General features: G+C 50.6%; 1 protein-coding gene across 1 annotated transcript; it reads right to left on the minus strand.

The window, feature by feature from the left end:
• Positions 1-583: 583 nt before the first annotated feature.
• Positions 584-16,565, minus strand: FAIM2 (Fas apoptotic inhibitory molecule 2). The gene is made up of 12 exons (XM_026078235.1): positions 16,551-16,565; positions 15,227-15,407; positions 11,424-11,527; positions 11,117-11,181; positions 10,247-10,300; positions 7,793-7,843; positions 7,225-7,264; positions 6,690-6,727; positions 5,618-5,705; positions 4,940-5,035; positions 3,200-3,253; positions 584-1,176 (listed from the first exon to the last, which is right to left on the minus strand). The coding sequence occupies exons 1-12, from the start codon at positions 16,563-16,565 to the stop codon at positions 1,027-1,029; spliced, it is 936 nt and encodes a 311-aa protein (XP_025934020.1). The 3' UTR covers positions 584-1,026.
• Positions 16,566-17,127: the final 562 nt, after the last annotated feature.

The raw sequence follows: 17,127 nt of genomic DNA on the forward strand, positions 1-17,127 counted from the left end.
ACCTTGGCCTTAGTCTCTGCACAGTAACCACTTCAGGCCATTAATCTCTAGCAATCAAGACACTAGCATGAAGGCATCAAGATCCTTATGATGGATCACAGGATCTCATTTTCCACAAGAGGAGGTTTCTGACTTTGCAGACTCCGCAACTCAGTCTTTCATCCATTCTTTGCCATTGCCTGTCAATAATCCTCACATTGGATCACAACCCTCCCAGGTGAAGAGCAACACTTTAGAGAGCACTGACATGTGTATCCCCTGGGGCAGGGGGACTCCAGCAATCCTGCTACCCCAGACTGGGAGGAGAGAAAGCACAATCTCAGCCCCACAGCCAGATATAAAGGATACAGACAAATTCTTCCTGCCTTAGGGATGTCCTCAAAGAGGCTGCATGTCCTGAACAGGTTCCTTTGTACCCAGAGGACTAGTTGCTAGAAGGACATCCAGACTATGCGGTCCCATGCTCAGCCTTTCCAAAAGCAGGCACTATCTGGAGCAGATCTCTGCAGAGGCCATGAAGCTCCATGAAAAAATGCAGGTAAAAAAAACAGGGGAGATGCAAGAATTTCCCTAGCCTTTCCTTTTTGTTCAGCTGGTTTTCCTGCCAGGATCCTAGCAAAATTCCCTGCCTCTCCTTCCTTCAATATTATTTTCCCTTTGCAGAGCTGGTCACAGCATTTCAGCATCCTGCAATGTACAGGACCCAGAAGGGCAACTCTGGCAGCCTTCAGGGAAAAGAAGATCTTGGCCTGATGCCTCCCAGTCTCTGGTCTGGTTTGATCTCAGCAGAAGTAGAGGGAGCAGGAGAGACAACATTTAAGCCCTACTTTGCTTTCTGGGTCACAAACGCTTAACAGCATATATACAAGCTGCATAAGGAACCCAGGGGCTTTGCTCAGCTGATGGAATGGAGCCTGCTAGTGGGCCAAAAAGGGTGGTTATTTTTTATTCCTCTTTTCCTCTTTTTCCTTTTAATTTTTTAAACATGCGTCTTGCCAGCAAAGAGAAGACACTGCCTTGCTGCACTCACTCCTGGCTGGAGCCAAAGAACTGGAGAAAGAAGGAGAAAATGTAGATTATGTCCAGATAGATATTGAGGGCTCCAAAGATGTATTCCTCCGGGCTCAGTGAGTACCGACGATTCCCCATCAGCATCTGGGTATCAAATGCCAGGAACTGCAGGGAAAGAGGAGGAAAACCCAATGACACAATCACACACAGCTTCGGCACAGAGAGGCAAGAAGCACTTAACAGGAATTGTCCCAGTTGCTTCAGTGAACCCACAATAAAAATGCAACCACTTCTTTTATGGGTCATAACTGCTGTTTAAAAAGCTTAGAACAATACTTTAATCATGAGTTACAACTTTCCCCTTCGTTTCACTCTTGATAGTCCAGCCCTGAGCCTAACTGTTCCTTCATGCCTGCTTCCTTCATGCATATTCCCAAGGCTCCCCTTCACTTCATCTATCCTGAATATGTCCTCAAGCTCAGCCCTGGAGCAGTTCTTGTTCCTCCTCAGCCAGTCCCTATGACTTGTTATTCTTGTACTTCCTCCAGTTCAGAAAGACCTACTAGGTAACAGGGTATCCTGGACCAACATGATATTCCAGCAACACCAGAGCACAAAGGCCAAGAAATTACTCCTTCCTCTTACTGCACTCTGATTTCATCTGTCCAGACAGTCCAGCCTTGCAGGGTACCTCCACCTGGCCTCAAGCTAACTCGGGTACCAGCAGCTGCAAGAGCAGACCTTGCGCCTGAACTAGCTGCTGAGAAATATACCCCAGACCCTGGGCAGCAGAAAGGCCTGTGCAGAGCTGCTAGCAGAGGTAACCAGACCCAGAGCAGAGCTAACACTACCTGAGCTTCAATCACATCTGAGTGCAGGGCAGATTTTACCCACGAAGCCATCGCAGCCCTGCTGCTGGGGCAGGAACCCACTGCCCAGCCTGTCTGTAGAGATACACTGCTCACAGAAGGAAATGTGGACAGGAAGACAGGTTGGTGGCCCAGCTGCCAGAAAACCTGCACCTTGCTGCACAACTTGGAGCACATCTTGCCCCATGCCACCTCTGTCCCCTCCCTTAACCTAGCCTGTGACTGACACCTTGGCATGAAGCTCCCCAGAGCTGGCAGAGCATCTCTGCCGTTCCCTGGGATCAGCTAGCATCTCTGCCATGTCCAGTCATAAATAACAATAATTGATCTCTCAAGACAGATCACCAAGCTGACTTGACAAGCCTGGCACTGTCAACTGCATCAGCTGAGATTCTGACTGAAGTTTATGGGGTAATTTTAAGATGTTTAGCCTACTTATGTTTTACAGAGCAGTCTTTAATCATGAATCAGAGAAGAAATATTCGAGCTCTCTTGAAATGACTTTATTAGCTCTTAAGTGAAATTGCTCAACTGCTCTTATTCACAGCATGCCCAATGGGCACCGCCTTGATCCCCAAGGCAGCCCTCCTCCTGACCCCCACTTCGAGGTAACACCAAGCATCTTCCCAGACAACTCCCACACCCAAACAGCAAGCACAGCACTGCCAGGACATGCTCCGGGAAGAGGCTTGCAGCAGGGACAGCCAGGGAGCAGTCGAAGGAATGAATCAAGTTTTCCAATTTTGGTCAAAAGTGCTGCTGAGCTTCAGGGTTTTTCCTGCCAGCAATGCACCTTCCCAGTGTCCCTCAGTCCCAAGCCACAGCCTGTAGGTAGTCTTCCTATACACGCATCTCTGTTAATGAAACTCATACCCACTCCTTAGCCTGCACCCATCCAGTCCTGACTTGGCTTTGCTCACATTTGCAGCCTCATTTCATGCCCAGGCTCCCTTTGAACCCTGCGGTCCTGCTCCCATTGCTGTGCCAAACCTTAGCCTCTGCTTTTTCCACTCCAAAGAGGCCTTTTGCTCTGTCTCTACAATGCTTTCTACTGTTCACACCTAGTGTTGCGCATACAACACAGGTTTGCCAATCACACCATGCTCTGCTCTGACACTGTCACGTACACCAGCACCTTCTTCAGACCAGGCTGAGATCACTGCAGTAATTGCTATTCACGAGCCACTTATGGATGGGGAGCTCTCTGCAATCCTACGACCTACTCCTTCCTTCCCTGGGCACCCTTCAGGGCAAAAAGCATTTACTCCATGTTTATTCACTTGTTTTTCCTGCCTGCACATTCCCAGCACCACACTTACCATAGTAAAGATAATGGCACCCAGCAGGGCATAGATCGCATGGAGCCAGGGGACCTAAAAAAGCAAATACGTCAGTCAGTGGCTGGGAGAAAACTGGTTAATTATGACTTGACACAGAACAGGGCTCAGCTCTGGTGTGGAGGAGTCAAATTAGGGAAAGTGCTGTAACAGCTCTGGACTTGCACCACTTCCAGCTCCATCCCAGTTTCTATTATTGACCTGTTCATGGCAAAAAACAGGTCATTGTGCCTCAGTTTCCCCTCTCACTTTAGATTTTGTTTGGCTCATAAGCTTCCAGGTCAGGGACTTGTTTCTAAACAGCTTTCCTCAACAAGGCTGGGGTCTCTTTGGGAACCTCTTAGCTCTGTCCTGTTGGAAACATGTTTTGTAGCAGCCCTGGAAGGCATTAATTCACCCAGACAAGGTTGACACCACTGGAAGAAACCAGATGCTTCCAAGGGACAGACCCAGCTTTAATTAACACAAAACTTCAGTATCTGCTGGAGTCAGTGAGAAATTCACTGGAACTGAACTCAAACCCTGCTTGCTGGGGCACAGTAACACATGGCACTACCAGAGCAGTTGCAGAAAAAGGTGTCCACATAGACTGCAGATTCAGCCCAGAGATCGCAGCCTGCCTCCCCAGATAGACAATTGAAATACAAGCTGCCTCAAGCTATGCTTATCTTGACAGGCATCAAGATATCAGTGTTGTGACAGCTTCTGTTTAATAGCAGTGGCTTGTCAGTGCAAGCTGGTTTACCCTCACATTCACGCAGAAGGGGAGATGGACCTCAAACGGAGGCAACTGAAAATCAAACTCCTGTTTTGGGAAATAATGGCCTTCATGTTCACCCATTTGTCTGACTCCAGGGCTAGTAACAGGGGGAGCATCTCCTGCAGATCTGGCCCTTAAAGGATGACTTAGGTCCCCAGAGAGCCCAGGTGAGATGCAAGGGGGTTGGGAGGGTATTTAGAGGCTGCTGTGAGCAAAGCCAGGTGCTGCTGTCTCCAGCACAAACAGGCATTCAGGGTGATTAATGGAGGCTGTGCAGCCTCATACTTTCCCTCTTTATCAAGATCTTTCAGGCTCTTGCTTGAATGATGACTTGCCTAATGAGAAGCTCTTAAATGGAGACCAGGCCCTCCACACTGCCACACCAAGCCTTCCATCAGGTGTGGTCACAAGCTGCTCCAGGATTTCAGCAGGTAACAGTCAACCCTGGCTGTGACCAGGTCCAAGCCAAGAGCAGGGATGCAAAACAAAGGGAAGCTGAAGGAGGCTGAAGGAAGGGACTGAACCCATGGAAAAGGGACTGGCAGTGGCTAGAGCAGTGACAAGGCAGTCACTCCTGATCAGAGCGCTGTTTTGTACTGGACAGCCAGGCACTCTAAAGTGCTCACCCCTCTGTTTTACTGGAGGGGAAACTGAGGCACAGGCAGATGATGCTACCCACAGTGAGGTCCTTAAACAGATCCAGGAGCAGAAGTTAACTTTAAGCCCCAGGCCAGTGCTCCATCCTACAAACCAATCTGATTGCAGAATGACCAGGAATCAGGCACTGGGATTTGTCTTTCATTTCCCCTGGTGCTTTTGCACATTTCACAAAAGCAGACTGGGACACCCCTGTCTTGAGCCAACCCCTGGAGTTTGCCTGCTTGAGGCCAATGTTTGGCTCCTGGCCTTGTGCCAAGACTGGTGGCACTGGCAAGGAGGGAGGGATGCGGGTTGTTACTCACATATTGGTAGGGCAGTATCACAGCTAGAATGATGCCGCCAAAGAAGAGCACCATGAGCATCACAAAGAGGACGCCCTGGTAGGAGGTGAAGTCAAACTGCGGAGGTAAAGAACACCACGTTACAAGTGCAGAGTGCTGGGGCAGGAGGCAGCGAGAGGAGCCAGGCCTCCCCACATCAGGGAGGAAGAACTTGCCAGCATCACACCCATCTTGCTGTCAGATGGTGATTGCTCCATCTGCATCTCAGGTCCAATAGCCCAGCACTCATCACACCACAAACTGACAGCCAAACTCATCGTAACCATGTTATTGCCTAAGACAATAACCCAGTACCCATTGCACCCCTTATATCCAAAAGCCCATTGTACTCACTTGTGCCAATATATTTTGCATCATCTTCCTCCTTCAGGACCCTTCTGTACCCCAACCTGATACTCTAAAGCCCAGCGTACCCCATATGTTAACATCTTCAGATCCCATCTTTATCCCAACACATTTACCCCAGCACCTGTCATAACCTTCCTATAAGCTTCACTATGTCCCAGCATCCATCAAATTGCTCCCAAACCCAGAGCCCTGTGGACCTGCTCCATAACACCTCACTCCCCGCACTACCAGACCCTGTTCCCTGTCTGCAGAAGATGCCTTTCCCAGAGGGACTAATCAGCACACCCTCACCTTGGTCTGGAAGCTGAAGATGGTGACAGAAAGACACACCAGGGCTGTGATCCCCAGACACAGGAGGACTGACTTGGTATTGTAATAGCTGCAAAATTAACAGCAAAGCCACATTTCTAGCAACTCCCACAGGGACAGGAGTGATAAAAACAGGCAGAAGCTCAGCACAGACATATAGGAAAAGTGGGAGTCCTGGGGGCAGAAATTGCCCTGACCTCACCAATGTTCCTGCTTAATGTCAAAAGGAAAGGGAAGACTGAATATGCAAAAAGATTAGATGGGCTTTCCTCCTGCTTTAAATAGAAGAGGGTAAGCAGCAGGGCATGTCTACCCCTCCCAGGAACTCACAAGCAGATAAGATGGGAATTTACCATAAAAATCTATCTGCCCATGGGCAGATGGAGAGGAGGAGGATTACAACCTGGGAGGTAATAAAAATAAAATGACAAATGCCATTGCAGCACAATGAGAAATCAGAAAGCTCTGTTACACTATCAATGTGCTCTTAACATGGGGGCTTGAATCTCAGAAGACTGCAAGGAAGGATGGAGGGATTTGAACAGGTAGAGACCATAGGCTTAGCTTATAGTTTTCAGTGGGTCTAACTACTGACTTTGGTGGGTTACAGCAGGTTCAGCCCCTAAGAAAACCCCACTCTTCCCTTCAGTTTCATTAAAGTGACATCACTGGTATTTTCCCTCAGTTGCTGAAGCCACCACTTTCTTTGTCCCCAGCACGTGTCCATCAACGCCCACTGGCTCATCTGCCTCATCACCAGAGATCCACGTGAATCAGGGCTGATCTTGTGAGCAGATTGTAACAGTGAAAACACAAGGAAAAGGATGCAATACTGTAGACTACAAAAAAAGAAACTGCTGGGGGTGCCACCATAGCTCTTAGAGAGCATCTTCAAACGGTGTTTCCAAAAGGGAAGGTCAGGCTTCATGTGGCTGCTGGAACAGCTCCAAAGGGATCAAGTGGCCCAAATATTTCAGAAGTGAGAAATTGTTTTTCAGAGGAAGAGCCAAGACATAGGACCAGAAGAACTCCAGGGACCACATGCCCAACCTACCTGGAGAGCATCCCGGTGAGATAAGCCATGGAGAGAGTCTGGGAGGGAAAGAGAACCACTTTACTCCTGCATTCATGTCCCAGGGACAGACACTCAGCAGACAAACATTTCAATTGCAGTGACAAGGATAACCATAAGGGCAGTGAAACCTCTGAAACCAATGCCCAAGAGATGCAATTTTTGCATAGCTTTTGGTACTTGACTAATGTCCACAGGACAGGTTAAAACAAGGGCAGGCCACAATCCAAGAACTGTCCCACCCCAGTCCCTGCTTCTCCATCCCCTCTGCCATGCCCCAGCTCCTAACCCCTCACCAGCCTCCACAGGCACTGATTTTAAACAGAGGCTCTCTTTCCTGCTTATCACTTTCTAGTTCAATTACAGTTCCTTGGCCCAAGTGCAGGGCAATTATAGGATGAAACTCCCGCTTTCCGCAGGAATTCAGACCAGACAATAGCCTCTCCTGCCTGGAGCCATTACAAAACTCATGCTGGTTGGAGAGGCAAGGCAGACACTGTCCAGATGTGCCACTTACAAAGATGCTCAGCAGGATCAGATTCCAAGGGAAATATCTCCTGCAAGTTAAGAAACAGAGGCCGGTCAGCCCTGCGACACAGGGGGCAGCGGTGGTTAGCAACACTGCACAACAGCTTGCATAGCAGGTATCGTATAATTAATGGTCTGTGCAGCGTGTGGCAGGGGTGATGCAAGCGGACGGTCATTCTGCTGGGAACGAGAGAGCATTCAGGCTGCTCCCGGGCCAAGAAGGCAAGCATCTCCCCGATACCTCAGCAAAGCAGCCAGGAACGCCCTGCTCTGGGTGTAGCAGAGAAGATCCTCCACAGTATCTAATAATGAGCATTTGGAGCTGTATAGCAATGCAATTTTGGCTGCACCAGCTCTGCTCTTCTGGCTGCAATTTTACTTCAGCTTTTACAGCTGTGTTGCAGCAGCCCACAACCATCAGGCCTGAAAATACAGGCCTACATCACTGTGCATCAACACAACCCCTTCCCATCCCTGCAACATGTTGGCAATGCTTGAGGCAAGAGCAAAGCATTCATCTTTCATTTCACTAGGTTGTTTAAAACAAAACATTTTACCTGGGTCCAGAGCAGCAAGCCAGAATCAAGTAGGTCACAAAGAAAACAGCACTGCAAGGAAGAGAGAAAAAGGACAGATTAGGGAGGAAAGCCCCAGCATTGTGTTGATGTAGGAGAAGCAAATCTCCAGCTGACAAGTTTTACTGCTCCAGTACACCGCTTAAATTCATGCGCTACACCCAAAAGTCAAGGCTGGGTAGGAAGCAAAGGGGTAACTGCCCCTCACTGAAGCTGTTCTGCTGCCTGCAGCTGCCAACTTTGATATGCAAGTCCCCAAGGTGACACTGGGGCAGCGCAGCCATCCTGGAACAACCCAAAGGAAGGTTTTGGAGCAGAACGAGGGTAGCATTCAGACCCGGAATAGATGGAGTACCCAAAGATGTCATAGACACCTTATCAGTGCATGAATCACTCATCCAGACACAGCCAGTGTCTCCACTGCATCAGAAAGGACTTGGACCATTCCAGAATATGCCCTCATTTTCAGTCTCTTCCTGGCTTGGTGAGCTCCCAAGGTGTCCTGCTGGGATTTCAGCAGAAACAAAGCACTTTTACCACTGTTAATCTTGGTTTAAGTGACTTGCCTAAGGCCAGAGCAAAGGCCTGCATCTGACAAGGAAACTGGTCCCATGCTAACTGCACCAGCCCATGAGGAAGAGTTCAACACCAAAAGGGTCCTCTAAAGACAGAGGCCCACAACAGACTCAAGCCTAATATGTTGTTGCACAAGCCATCCGCAGGTCATAGGGAAGTTATTTATCTCGCATGACTTGACCCTTCAGCAAAGCAAAAACCCTCAAAAATAAGCTGAGGAATCGTCCCCCTCTGCCCTGAACATCACATTTTTCTATGGCACCCATGGGCTATGGCACAGCGGGAACCTGCTTACCTGCCTTCACCCAGCGCCTGGGGGAGAAAGCGGCTTCCAAGCATGCTGATGGCAGCACGATAGCCAGTCACCTCAGGTCTAATAAATGAACATGACGGCAAAACCCACGGGCCGTGATAAATACACCAGAGATAAACCTGAGCATTGCTCTCCCACAGGGAAACCAGGAAAGCTAGAGCAGACACAGCTGAATAGATAGAAAAGCAGCATGTAGGGAACAGAGCCATTGCATTTGTCTGTCACCTTTCCTCCCTCTCCACACATTGCTTTATTCCCTCTGAGCTTGAGCTATCACTCCAGCAGTACAAAAACACCCTGGTGCACCCACTTATTTTAGAGGCATATACAGATTTAGGGTCTCCATGCATAAAGGATATCCAGACCCAGATCAAGACAAGCAACTAGAGACAGTGGGGACAGAGGGAATGGTTGGATTGCCAGGAGGTAAAAGGACAGAGGCACAAAAATTAAGTCCAGAGTCTATCCCCAACTGGCCCAAGACATGTTTTTTCCTACTGAAAGATGGAAAGAGAAACACAGGCTAACTGGCTGGTAAACCACAAGACATGAGCCCAGAGGTGAAAGCATAGACCTGAACAGAGCTTGATCTTGTCTCCCAAGAAGCCATGCAAGGCAATGCTGTTTCTCCAGTCTACCAGGTGGCCAAGGAGGAGACCATATTATCTTCCTTTAAGGTCACAAAAAGGCATGTTGGTGCCAGGTTCCTTCTATTAGTGCTATTTTGGTTCTTTTTTCCAAGTTATATAAGCTGGTGTCTCATCTCCGGGTCTGGACACATTTCATGATTTGGGTGTGAACTAATTAAAGCCAGATTCACAGAGCCTCATTCAGTCAATTGCATTGTGCACTCTGCCTGCTTAATTAGCAGCACTAACACAGGTGGCATCCAAGAACCAGCACAACTGCAAACATCTTAACACAGAGGCACAGCTTAAGCTACCTCCTCGCTGACCTTTCGGACAGACCACGCCTAATGAATGGGGTCCCAGATCCTGGGCACCAAAAGCAGCTCCACAATGACAATTTGGGTAGGACAGCTGCACCCAGACAGGGCCAGAAACACTGTAATACTGCCAAATGCTTCCCCCTCTCTCAACACTGCCTGCACCTTCTTCACATGTCTGTTTATCAAGGTATGTGGTGTAAACCCAGGCAATCTCCTTGATTTCAATGGGACAGCCCCCAAATTAAGCCTTAAAGGTGTACTAAGTATCCTTTCACCTCTCACACCTGGATTTCTTCACTATTTTCCTGATTTTACTTTATTCATTCTGTAAGCAGTACTCACATTTATTATGGTCCTGTTTGTAGAGTGGCATGTCACCTAGCCAGAAGTATTCAGATGTCTATCTCCTGTCCCTCAGACTCATTTCCATCTTTGTTCTCAAAGATATCCATAAACTTTTCCACTCCCCCCCCCCACACACAGGAACAATTCCTCACATGCAGGACAAACATATTTGGAAAACAGCCCCATATCACTACAGACACATCCAGAGCCATTTGGCATGTGCATGGCCATAGGAGAGGGCATGGATACTCACTAGGAAGCCCAGTACCAGGCAGGGTTCATCTGAATGTACCCTTTGACCGGCTCACTGCAAGACAGAGAAAGAGGGGTGCTGAGAGAGCAGAAACTGCCAATCACTTCACAGATCACTGCTAAATTAAACCCAGGAATGTGTACGGGGTGGCACAGCGTGGGATGTGGGGAGGCAGGCCAACACCACAGCAGAATTTACCCAGCAGACTGACTGGAAAGAAATTAAACCTGTCAAGTAGGAAAGATGGCCCTGCTATTATCGATTACACAGTCAACCTTGCTCAGGGGAACAGCCACTGCCTTCTCAAAGTGATTAAGGAGCTGAAATCCTCAAACTGACAGCAGTTCATTATTTATCCTAGCTGCAATTTGATCTGCCCATGCCCAAAGTGCTCAGTCATCCGAGCTGGAGAAAGCCGCTGCTCGAGTGCAGGGTATCCACTGCTGTGGAGGTAGGTAACCTGGTCCCTAAAGCCAAGGGAGCCAGGTGTCTGATGGCCTTGATAACTCCCAAAGGAAAAGTACTGGCTATTGCTGTTGCCTAAGGGAGACGTATCCAATAGATCGGTGACTGTTAACACCCCAGAGAAGGTGCCCAGCTATGAAGCAGCAGTTAATACCCAAGGGAGAGTAACGCAGGCCTCTCGGCAGGGGATAGCACCCAGAAGGGACGATGCACCAGCTGGGGCATGCAGGAATGGTACCCAGGCACCAGAAAGACTGAATGACCTCTCAGGGTCCCTTAGTCCTACTTTCTGTTAAAGCACATTAGAAAGATTTTTAGGTAACTGAGTAATAGTCCCTAAGGGTTACATAGCAGCAGGTCATGCACAGGACACCAAAGAACATTGCTGTTGGACAAGAGACCTACCAGAAGGTGAAGAAAGCCACAATAACGACTGTGACCAAGAGCTGGACCATCAGGATGGCATAAACCTGAAAAGAGAGGCAGCGTGGCAGTGTGAGAAACCCGCAGAGCAGACCAGCAGCCCTCCCTCCCCACCTCCCACCTGGCTCAGAGCAGCTCCGTGGCCCAGGGGAGCCAGCAAAACTCCATCCATTTCAGGAGTGGGATACTGAATACACCTGGGGGGATCCCCTGCAGCCTGGGGCCTTTGAGAGCACAGAGCTGGCTGTCCCCTGCCTTGGCCAGGACAGATCTACCCCTCACACCGTACCTTCCTGATGAACACCCTGCGCACGTTTCTGTCATCCCAGCTGAAGGTCGTGAGCATCTCCGTGTCTCCTGGGTACCCACCACTGCCATAGCTGGGGCTCGTACCTGAAGCAGAAGACGGACAGGTCAGCTCCCTCCCCCAGTCTCCCACGGGCAAGCTGGGATAACCAGCCACTAGTGAGGGATTACAGTTCAGGAGGCTCAAATTTCAAAATTTTCCTGTTGTTTCACAAAACCCAGGGAGAAGTGTCCTCTGGGTGTGCTGGGATGCACTTGGCTTCTCTCCTGGTCCTGCATCTTATTAGGAGCATCTCTGAGAATGGATAGAGCTGGAAAACACTTCTGCAAATGGCCACATGACCAGGATATGAGGGTTAATTCCTCTCTGCCAAACCTTTAATGACAATTAGAGGGCTATCATATCCTCACTCACCTTTCACTGAATATTAAAAGATCCCCGAGAGGAGCCGTGACTCGGCTATTCCCCTCGGGAGCCCTGCTGCAGGAGGATTCCCCTGCTGCTCTGTAATTGCCTGAGCTTAGGCCATGTGCATCATTTATTATGTCAGTGGTGTTGTGTCCTCTCCCCTGAGGAAAGATCATTTCAGCTTTTCAGTGAGGTCCACCCCAAATCTGTTTTCCACACAGGGAGTCAGAACAGTTTAGCAAACGAGGGGAAAACATGATGTGCCTGCCAAGAGTTGTCTTCCCGAATCGCAGCACCACACAATCTGTCTCAGAAACCAGCCAGCTGTTTTATTAAGGGCTCTTTAATACCAGCTCTCATTGCTGGCATTTCCCTGCAGACCAAGGGGGGAGGAAGGCTGCAGAAAACATCATTTGCTCCAGCCCAAAGGCTGCAGGGAGATGGAGGGAAAACATCTGGGAACCTCTGCCTTCCCTAGGGAGGAGCAGGAGGGGACAACTGAAGACAACTTGTGACAGCCAGGGCCAAAGGCAGCAGGGGGATATTGCAGGGCAGGGAGGGCTGAGAGGAGAAGCCCAAGGAGGCAGCTTCTCCCAGCTGAGATCAGCTGCACGAATGAGACACGAGCATCAGCCCTGAACCTCACAGCTCAAAAACCAACAAAACCCCAGTTGTCTTTGCACGTCCGTCTCCCATGCGATCTCTTGCAAGTATCACTTTGTGTTACTAGCAGTCTCCCCAAATGGGTTTCCTATAGAAACGAGGCTTGTGCAATCACTCCAGCTGTGTGTTCATGTCCCTGCCTGTTTGATGCTTCCCTCCCTGCCTTCACAAAGCTTTTTAACCAATTTGAACACAGGGATGGAGGCCTCGGTGATGTTCAGATCCATCAGGCCAATAGGGGAAAGACCCTCAAACCCAGAGGGCAGGCTGTGACATCAGACACCAAAGCCAAATTCAAGGCCCTGGTCCAAGACTTCCTCCATTTTAATCAGTCCAAGGGCACCTGCTTTTATTGCAGAAGCCTCCTCTCAAAGATGCACCTGGCAGGAAATAAATCCCTTGTGCTCTTCTTGTGCCTAATAAATCTCCTGCGTCTACTTCTACACCCCAGCAGGGACAAACTCCTGAGCTGCTTCCTCCCAGCATTTCTGGGAGATCCCGTCATCACCAGCACAGGACCGAGAGCACCTGAGGGCCGTGTCCTCAGGGACAGTTCAGTGCCTCCTGCATCAAAGCAATCAAGGTGTCTAAACACCAAATTAGGTACCTAAATGCCTCTGAGGAATGGAGCAGGTTTTCCTTCCCCCAGGCTAACATCCCTGGCACTCCTGTCTCCTCCCACCCATGGCCTTGCTATCTCTGTCCAAATGGGGAGCACAGTGCCAGGATCCCTCTCCAAGGGCAGGGGACATGCTGTCTTGCTGCCACATTTCACAAAAGCAACCTGAAACACATGTCCCTTCCCTCCAGCTTCTCCCAGCATCACACACGCCGTCAAACATGGCCCCACAACATGTCCCCCCCAGGCACCCAGCCAGCTGCGAGGCCACACATCAGAGCAGCAGAAGGCAGGGAAAGGGGAAATCAGAAGCTGACAGCATCAGGGACTGATGCGGTGACGCACAGAGCACAGCTGAGAAGAAATCCTGCCAGGCTTGTTAGGGCAGTGGGCAGAAGATGATGCATCACCTAGGTGAGTCCTCGGGGATACCAAAAATCCCAGCATCTTAACCCCTTTGGGCTTTACTCATCCTAATTCATCAGGAGATTAGAAAGAGACCCAGGTGGTTATTATAGCAAGCTGGGAGGTTATTTATCCCCTCTGTTTCCGACCCCTAAAGGCAAGCAAGAAAGAAGCCTGCAAAACCATCAGAGCATGCAAACACCTCTCAGGGGATAGTGTGCTCTATTTCCCTTTCTTCCCTGAACCGCTCCATCCCTGCAGCTGCCACCATCCCCAATGGCTGGAACAAGCAGCTGGCAAAGCAAAGGACCAAGCAAAGGAAGAGGACTCAAGGATTCCTTAAATCCCCAGTCCCTTCGGGGCTCTGGTTCAGGCCGTGCTGGCGGAGCTGTCGCTCGCCTGCCCACTCTCTCCTGCCAGCCGCCGCATCCCAGAGCCACCGGGCTCGCTGCTAGGCAGCGTTTTCCCTGCACCACGGCACAGCCAGGCCTTTGTGCACTTGTCACAGCCCCGAGCCGAGGCTGCACGCGGTACCTAGGGAAAGAAAAGCTGTTTGTTTGCCGAGGGGTCAGCCACACTCGTGGCCACACGGACCAGCTCTGGAATAGTTCAGCCTTTGAGCCCAGCAACGTTTTAAGCTCTGCCAGCTCTGGCCCGGAGCAGCCAGACATCACTGAGGCCGCTACGCTGATTTTTGCTGCTTCAGCGGTTTCTCTGAAAGCCGGGGCGAGCAGGAGCAAGTAGGGGTGTTACTGCCCAAAAAGCACTTTGCATCAGGGCTCTCCCAGCCCCGGGAGGTAGCACTGCTTAGCAGATCGAGCTGGGAGCCAGGGCTTTCTCTTGCCACTACTGCAAAGCAGAGCAGCCGAGTGGTTACAGGAAGGGGGTAGAGCACAAGGGATCTAGTCCCACATCTGGAAAGCAGCATGGTCCAGTGGTTGGGGGAGCTGACATATATATATACACATGTATATATGGCTTATAGCCCTAGCTCTGTTACCAAAGGCCCCAGACAAGAAAGCCTCAAAGGGGGGGGGGGGGGAAATTGGGGAACTGTTACCATCTCAGACAAGGAGTCTCAACAGGAGCCTCAGACAAACATACCCAAGGACACAGGTGCAGCTGGGACTGATACATCCTGAGAAAGTACAGATAAACCAGCAGAAGCCAGCTGGAGCCAAGATTAGGACCAAGACAGCTTTTCTCAAACAAGAAAGCAAGCCAAGCTGAGACCATGTATGGAAAAGTAGAGCAAAGTTCATGGCAAGATGCTGAGTGACACCTCTTCTGACACCACTAGGGACCAGCAGAAGACCCCCAGAGACTCAGACCGCGTGCGTAACGATTATGTAAATGTAGTAATTAGTTCTAGGAAATAGCATGAATATGTATAATCATTCCTGGAAATTTAATGCATATGTATATGATAGAGCAATATAAACTTTAGATGATGCGACACATAGTGTGCACGTTGGGTGGAGTTATCCCCCATGCACCCGGCGCCATAATAAAGAGAATGCCTGCTTCTTAACGCTACATTGGTGCTAAGGAGTTTTTCCTCCCGATTTCGGTGACAGCTCTAGGATGAGCTCCACCATGGATCAAATAGCACCGCACCCCCAAGCACGGCAGGATCACTACCCCCCTGCCACAAGGCGCTAGGAGCAGGTACAACCACCCGCAGACTCACTGGGGTCCACGTACGCCCAGCTGGGATGGAGCGGCACCGACGGGGGAGGAGGGTAAGCACCCGACTTCATCCCCTCTCCCGCCGTCGCCTCCTCGTAGGTCGGAGGGGCTGGCGGCACAGCAGCTGCATCCTTCTTTGCCCCTTGCCCCTCGGGGTTGGGAGGTTTGTTGTTCACGGAGAGCTGCATGTAAAGGAGGGGAAAAAATGAAATTAAAATGTAAAAAGGGTGCAGAAACTATCCTGCAGCAGGAACCTGTATACTCATTTTTGAATTTCCCTTGAAATTCAGTTACTGGACAAAAAAATCCAAATTCTAATACTTCATTTTCACTTCCGCATCGTGGGGTTTCTCCTGGCCCCCAGGACGTGTACTGCTTTGGCCCTCCAACATTTCTTTTACTTGCCCAAAACCAAGTCGTTCATCTCTGGCAGTCATGTGAGGCTCACAGCCTCCCTGCTGTCCACTGGCTACAATCTGAAGATGTAGCTAAGGGATATGAAAACCTAAATCCGTCCACTTCCAAAAGCGTTCAGGCAGCTAGATTTTTCCTAGTAGAATATTCAAATGCATAAATTTGTTGAAGGCTTCAGACTATAAAACCCCAAAGAGCCATTTTTGAGCCAGAGAACTTGCTTCTCCTTGGGAACATGATCCAAACAACCTCCCAGGAATCTCTTTGACCTCTTGGGCTAAGTTAAGAGACTGCTATCCTTTCCCCACTGCCAAGGTGGGAGCCAGCTCAGCATCAGGGACAGCATCCCCATGAATCCCAAGGATGGAGGAGATCCCCGAGGAGATGCTGGATGGCCAGTATCGCCCGCATCCGGGCAGCCTCCAGCATCGTTGTTATAGCAACAGTGCACAGTGCTGGCAGAGGATGCATAAACCCCTCCAGGCTCCGAAAATTGGAGAATCTCAAAAATCCAGAGCTCCTTCGATAGGGAAGGAAGCGGCCAGGGCAGGTGCCAAGCATTCTGACCACTGGGGACATGGATGGGAAAGTACGAGCACTGCGTTGAGGTCCCCAGCACCCCGGACGGAGGGAATAAATGGCCACAGGTCCAATGACGGGGCTGAGCTCCACATCCAGCACTAGGATAAAAACAGCCCCCGGCCCTGTAACGCAACCGTCCATCCCCTCCTCTGCCAAAACGCCTCCCTGCCGCAGCAGCCGCTGCACACTTGGCCGGGCTGTGCACCAGTACCCAGCTCCCTCCTCCGCATCGATACACCCCAATCCATTCCTTAAATCTCATTTTTCCCCCAGTTGCGCAATTATGTAAGCAAGATGACTCGTCCGCCCAACCCTGGCCTCCCACCTACCTTTCCCTGGGTCATGCTGCCTTGCTACCGCTGCTGCCCAGACCCTGTCGGGATGCAAGCAGGGATGGAGAGGGCCACAGCAGGGCACCAGCCTCGGCGCCCGGTCCTTTCTGCCCCCTCTCCGGGGCGTCTCGGGGCCAGTCGCAGCCGCTGCAGCCTGCGCCGATGCCTTCACGTTCTAGCAACGTCCGCGGAGCGACAAGCGCTGGAGGCAGGACTGTACCATTCCCAGCCTGCAGGACAGGGGGACGCCAGGAAAGAAACAGCTAAAAAGGAGGCGAGCGGTCCCCCAGCAGCGCCGGGAAGGATGCACGCTGCGGCTTTGGGGAGGCAGCTGCAAGCTGCCGCGGGGTGGAAAGCGGCCAGCGGAAAGATGCTGAACTCGGGGCTGGAATTGCAAAAGGGAGGGAGGCGAAGGATGCTCTCCTGCAGCATCTCTGCTGCCGCACGTCAGAGGCCAGGGAGCAACAGCTCCCCATGGCGCCCTGCTGCAATCGCACATGCAGCCACCGGCTGCCAGCAGGGAGACACCATTCCCAGAGGCCGGAGGCTGAGCCGCACTCGGGGGCTGCAGCGG

The sequence above is a fragment of the Apteryx rowi genome, unplaced genomic scaffold (assembly GCF_003343035.1).
Source record: "Apteryx rowi isolate R43461 unplaced genomic scaffold, aptRow1 scaffold_475, whole genome shotgun sequence".
Lineage (NCBI taxonomy): Eukaryota > Metazoa > Chordata > Aves > Apterygiformes > Apterygidae > Apteryx > Apteryx rowi.

What these genes read in the sequence shown, in the direction of transcription:
- FAIM2 (XM_026078235.1), bottom strand. An exon ending in CTCACCGGGATGCTCTCCAG is followed by an intron (nt 5,706 to 6,689) that starts GTAGGTTGGGCA and finishes TTAATTTTGCAG; the next exon opens with CTATTACAATACCAAGTCAG. An exon ending in TGATACTGCCCTACCAATAT is followed by an intron (nt 3,254 to 4,939) that starts GTGAGTAACAAC and finishes TTGCTTTTTTAG; the next exon opens with GTCCCCTGGCTCCATGCGAT.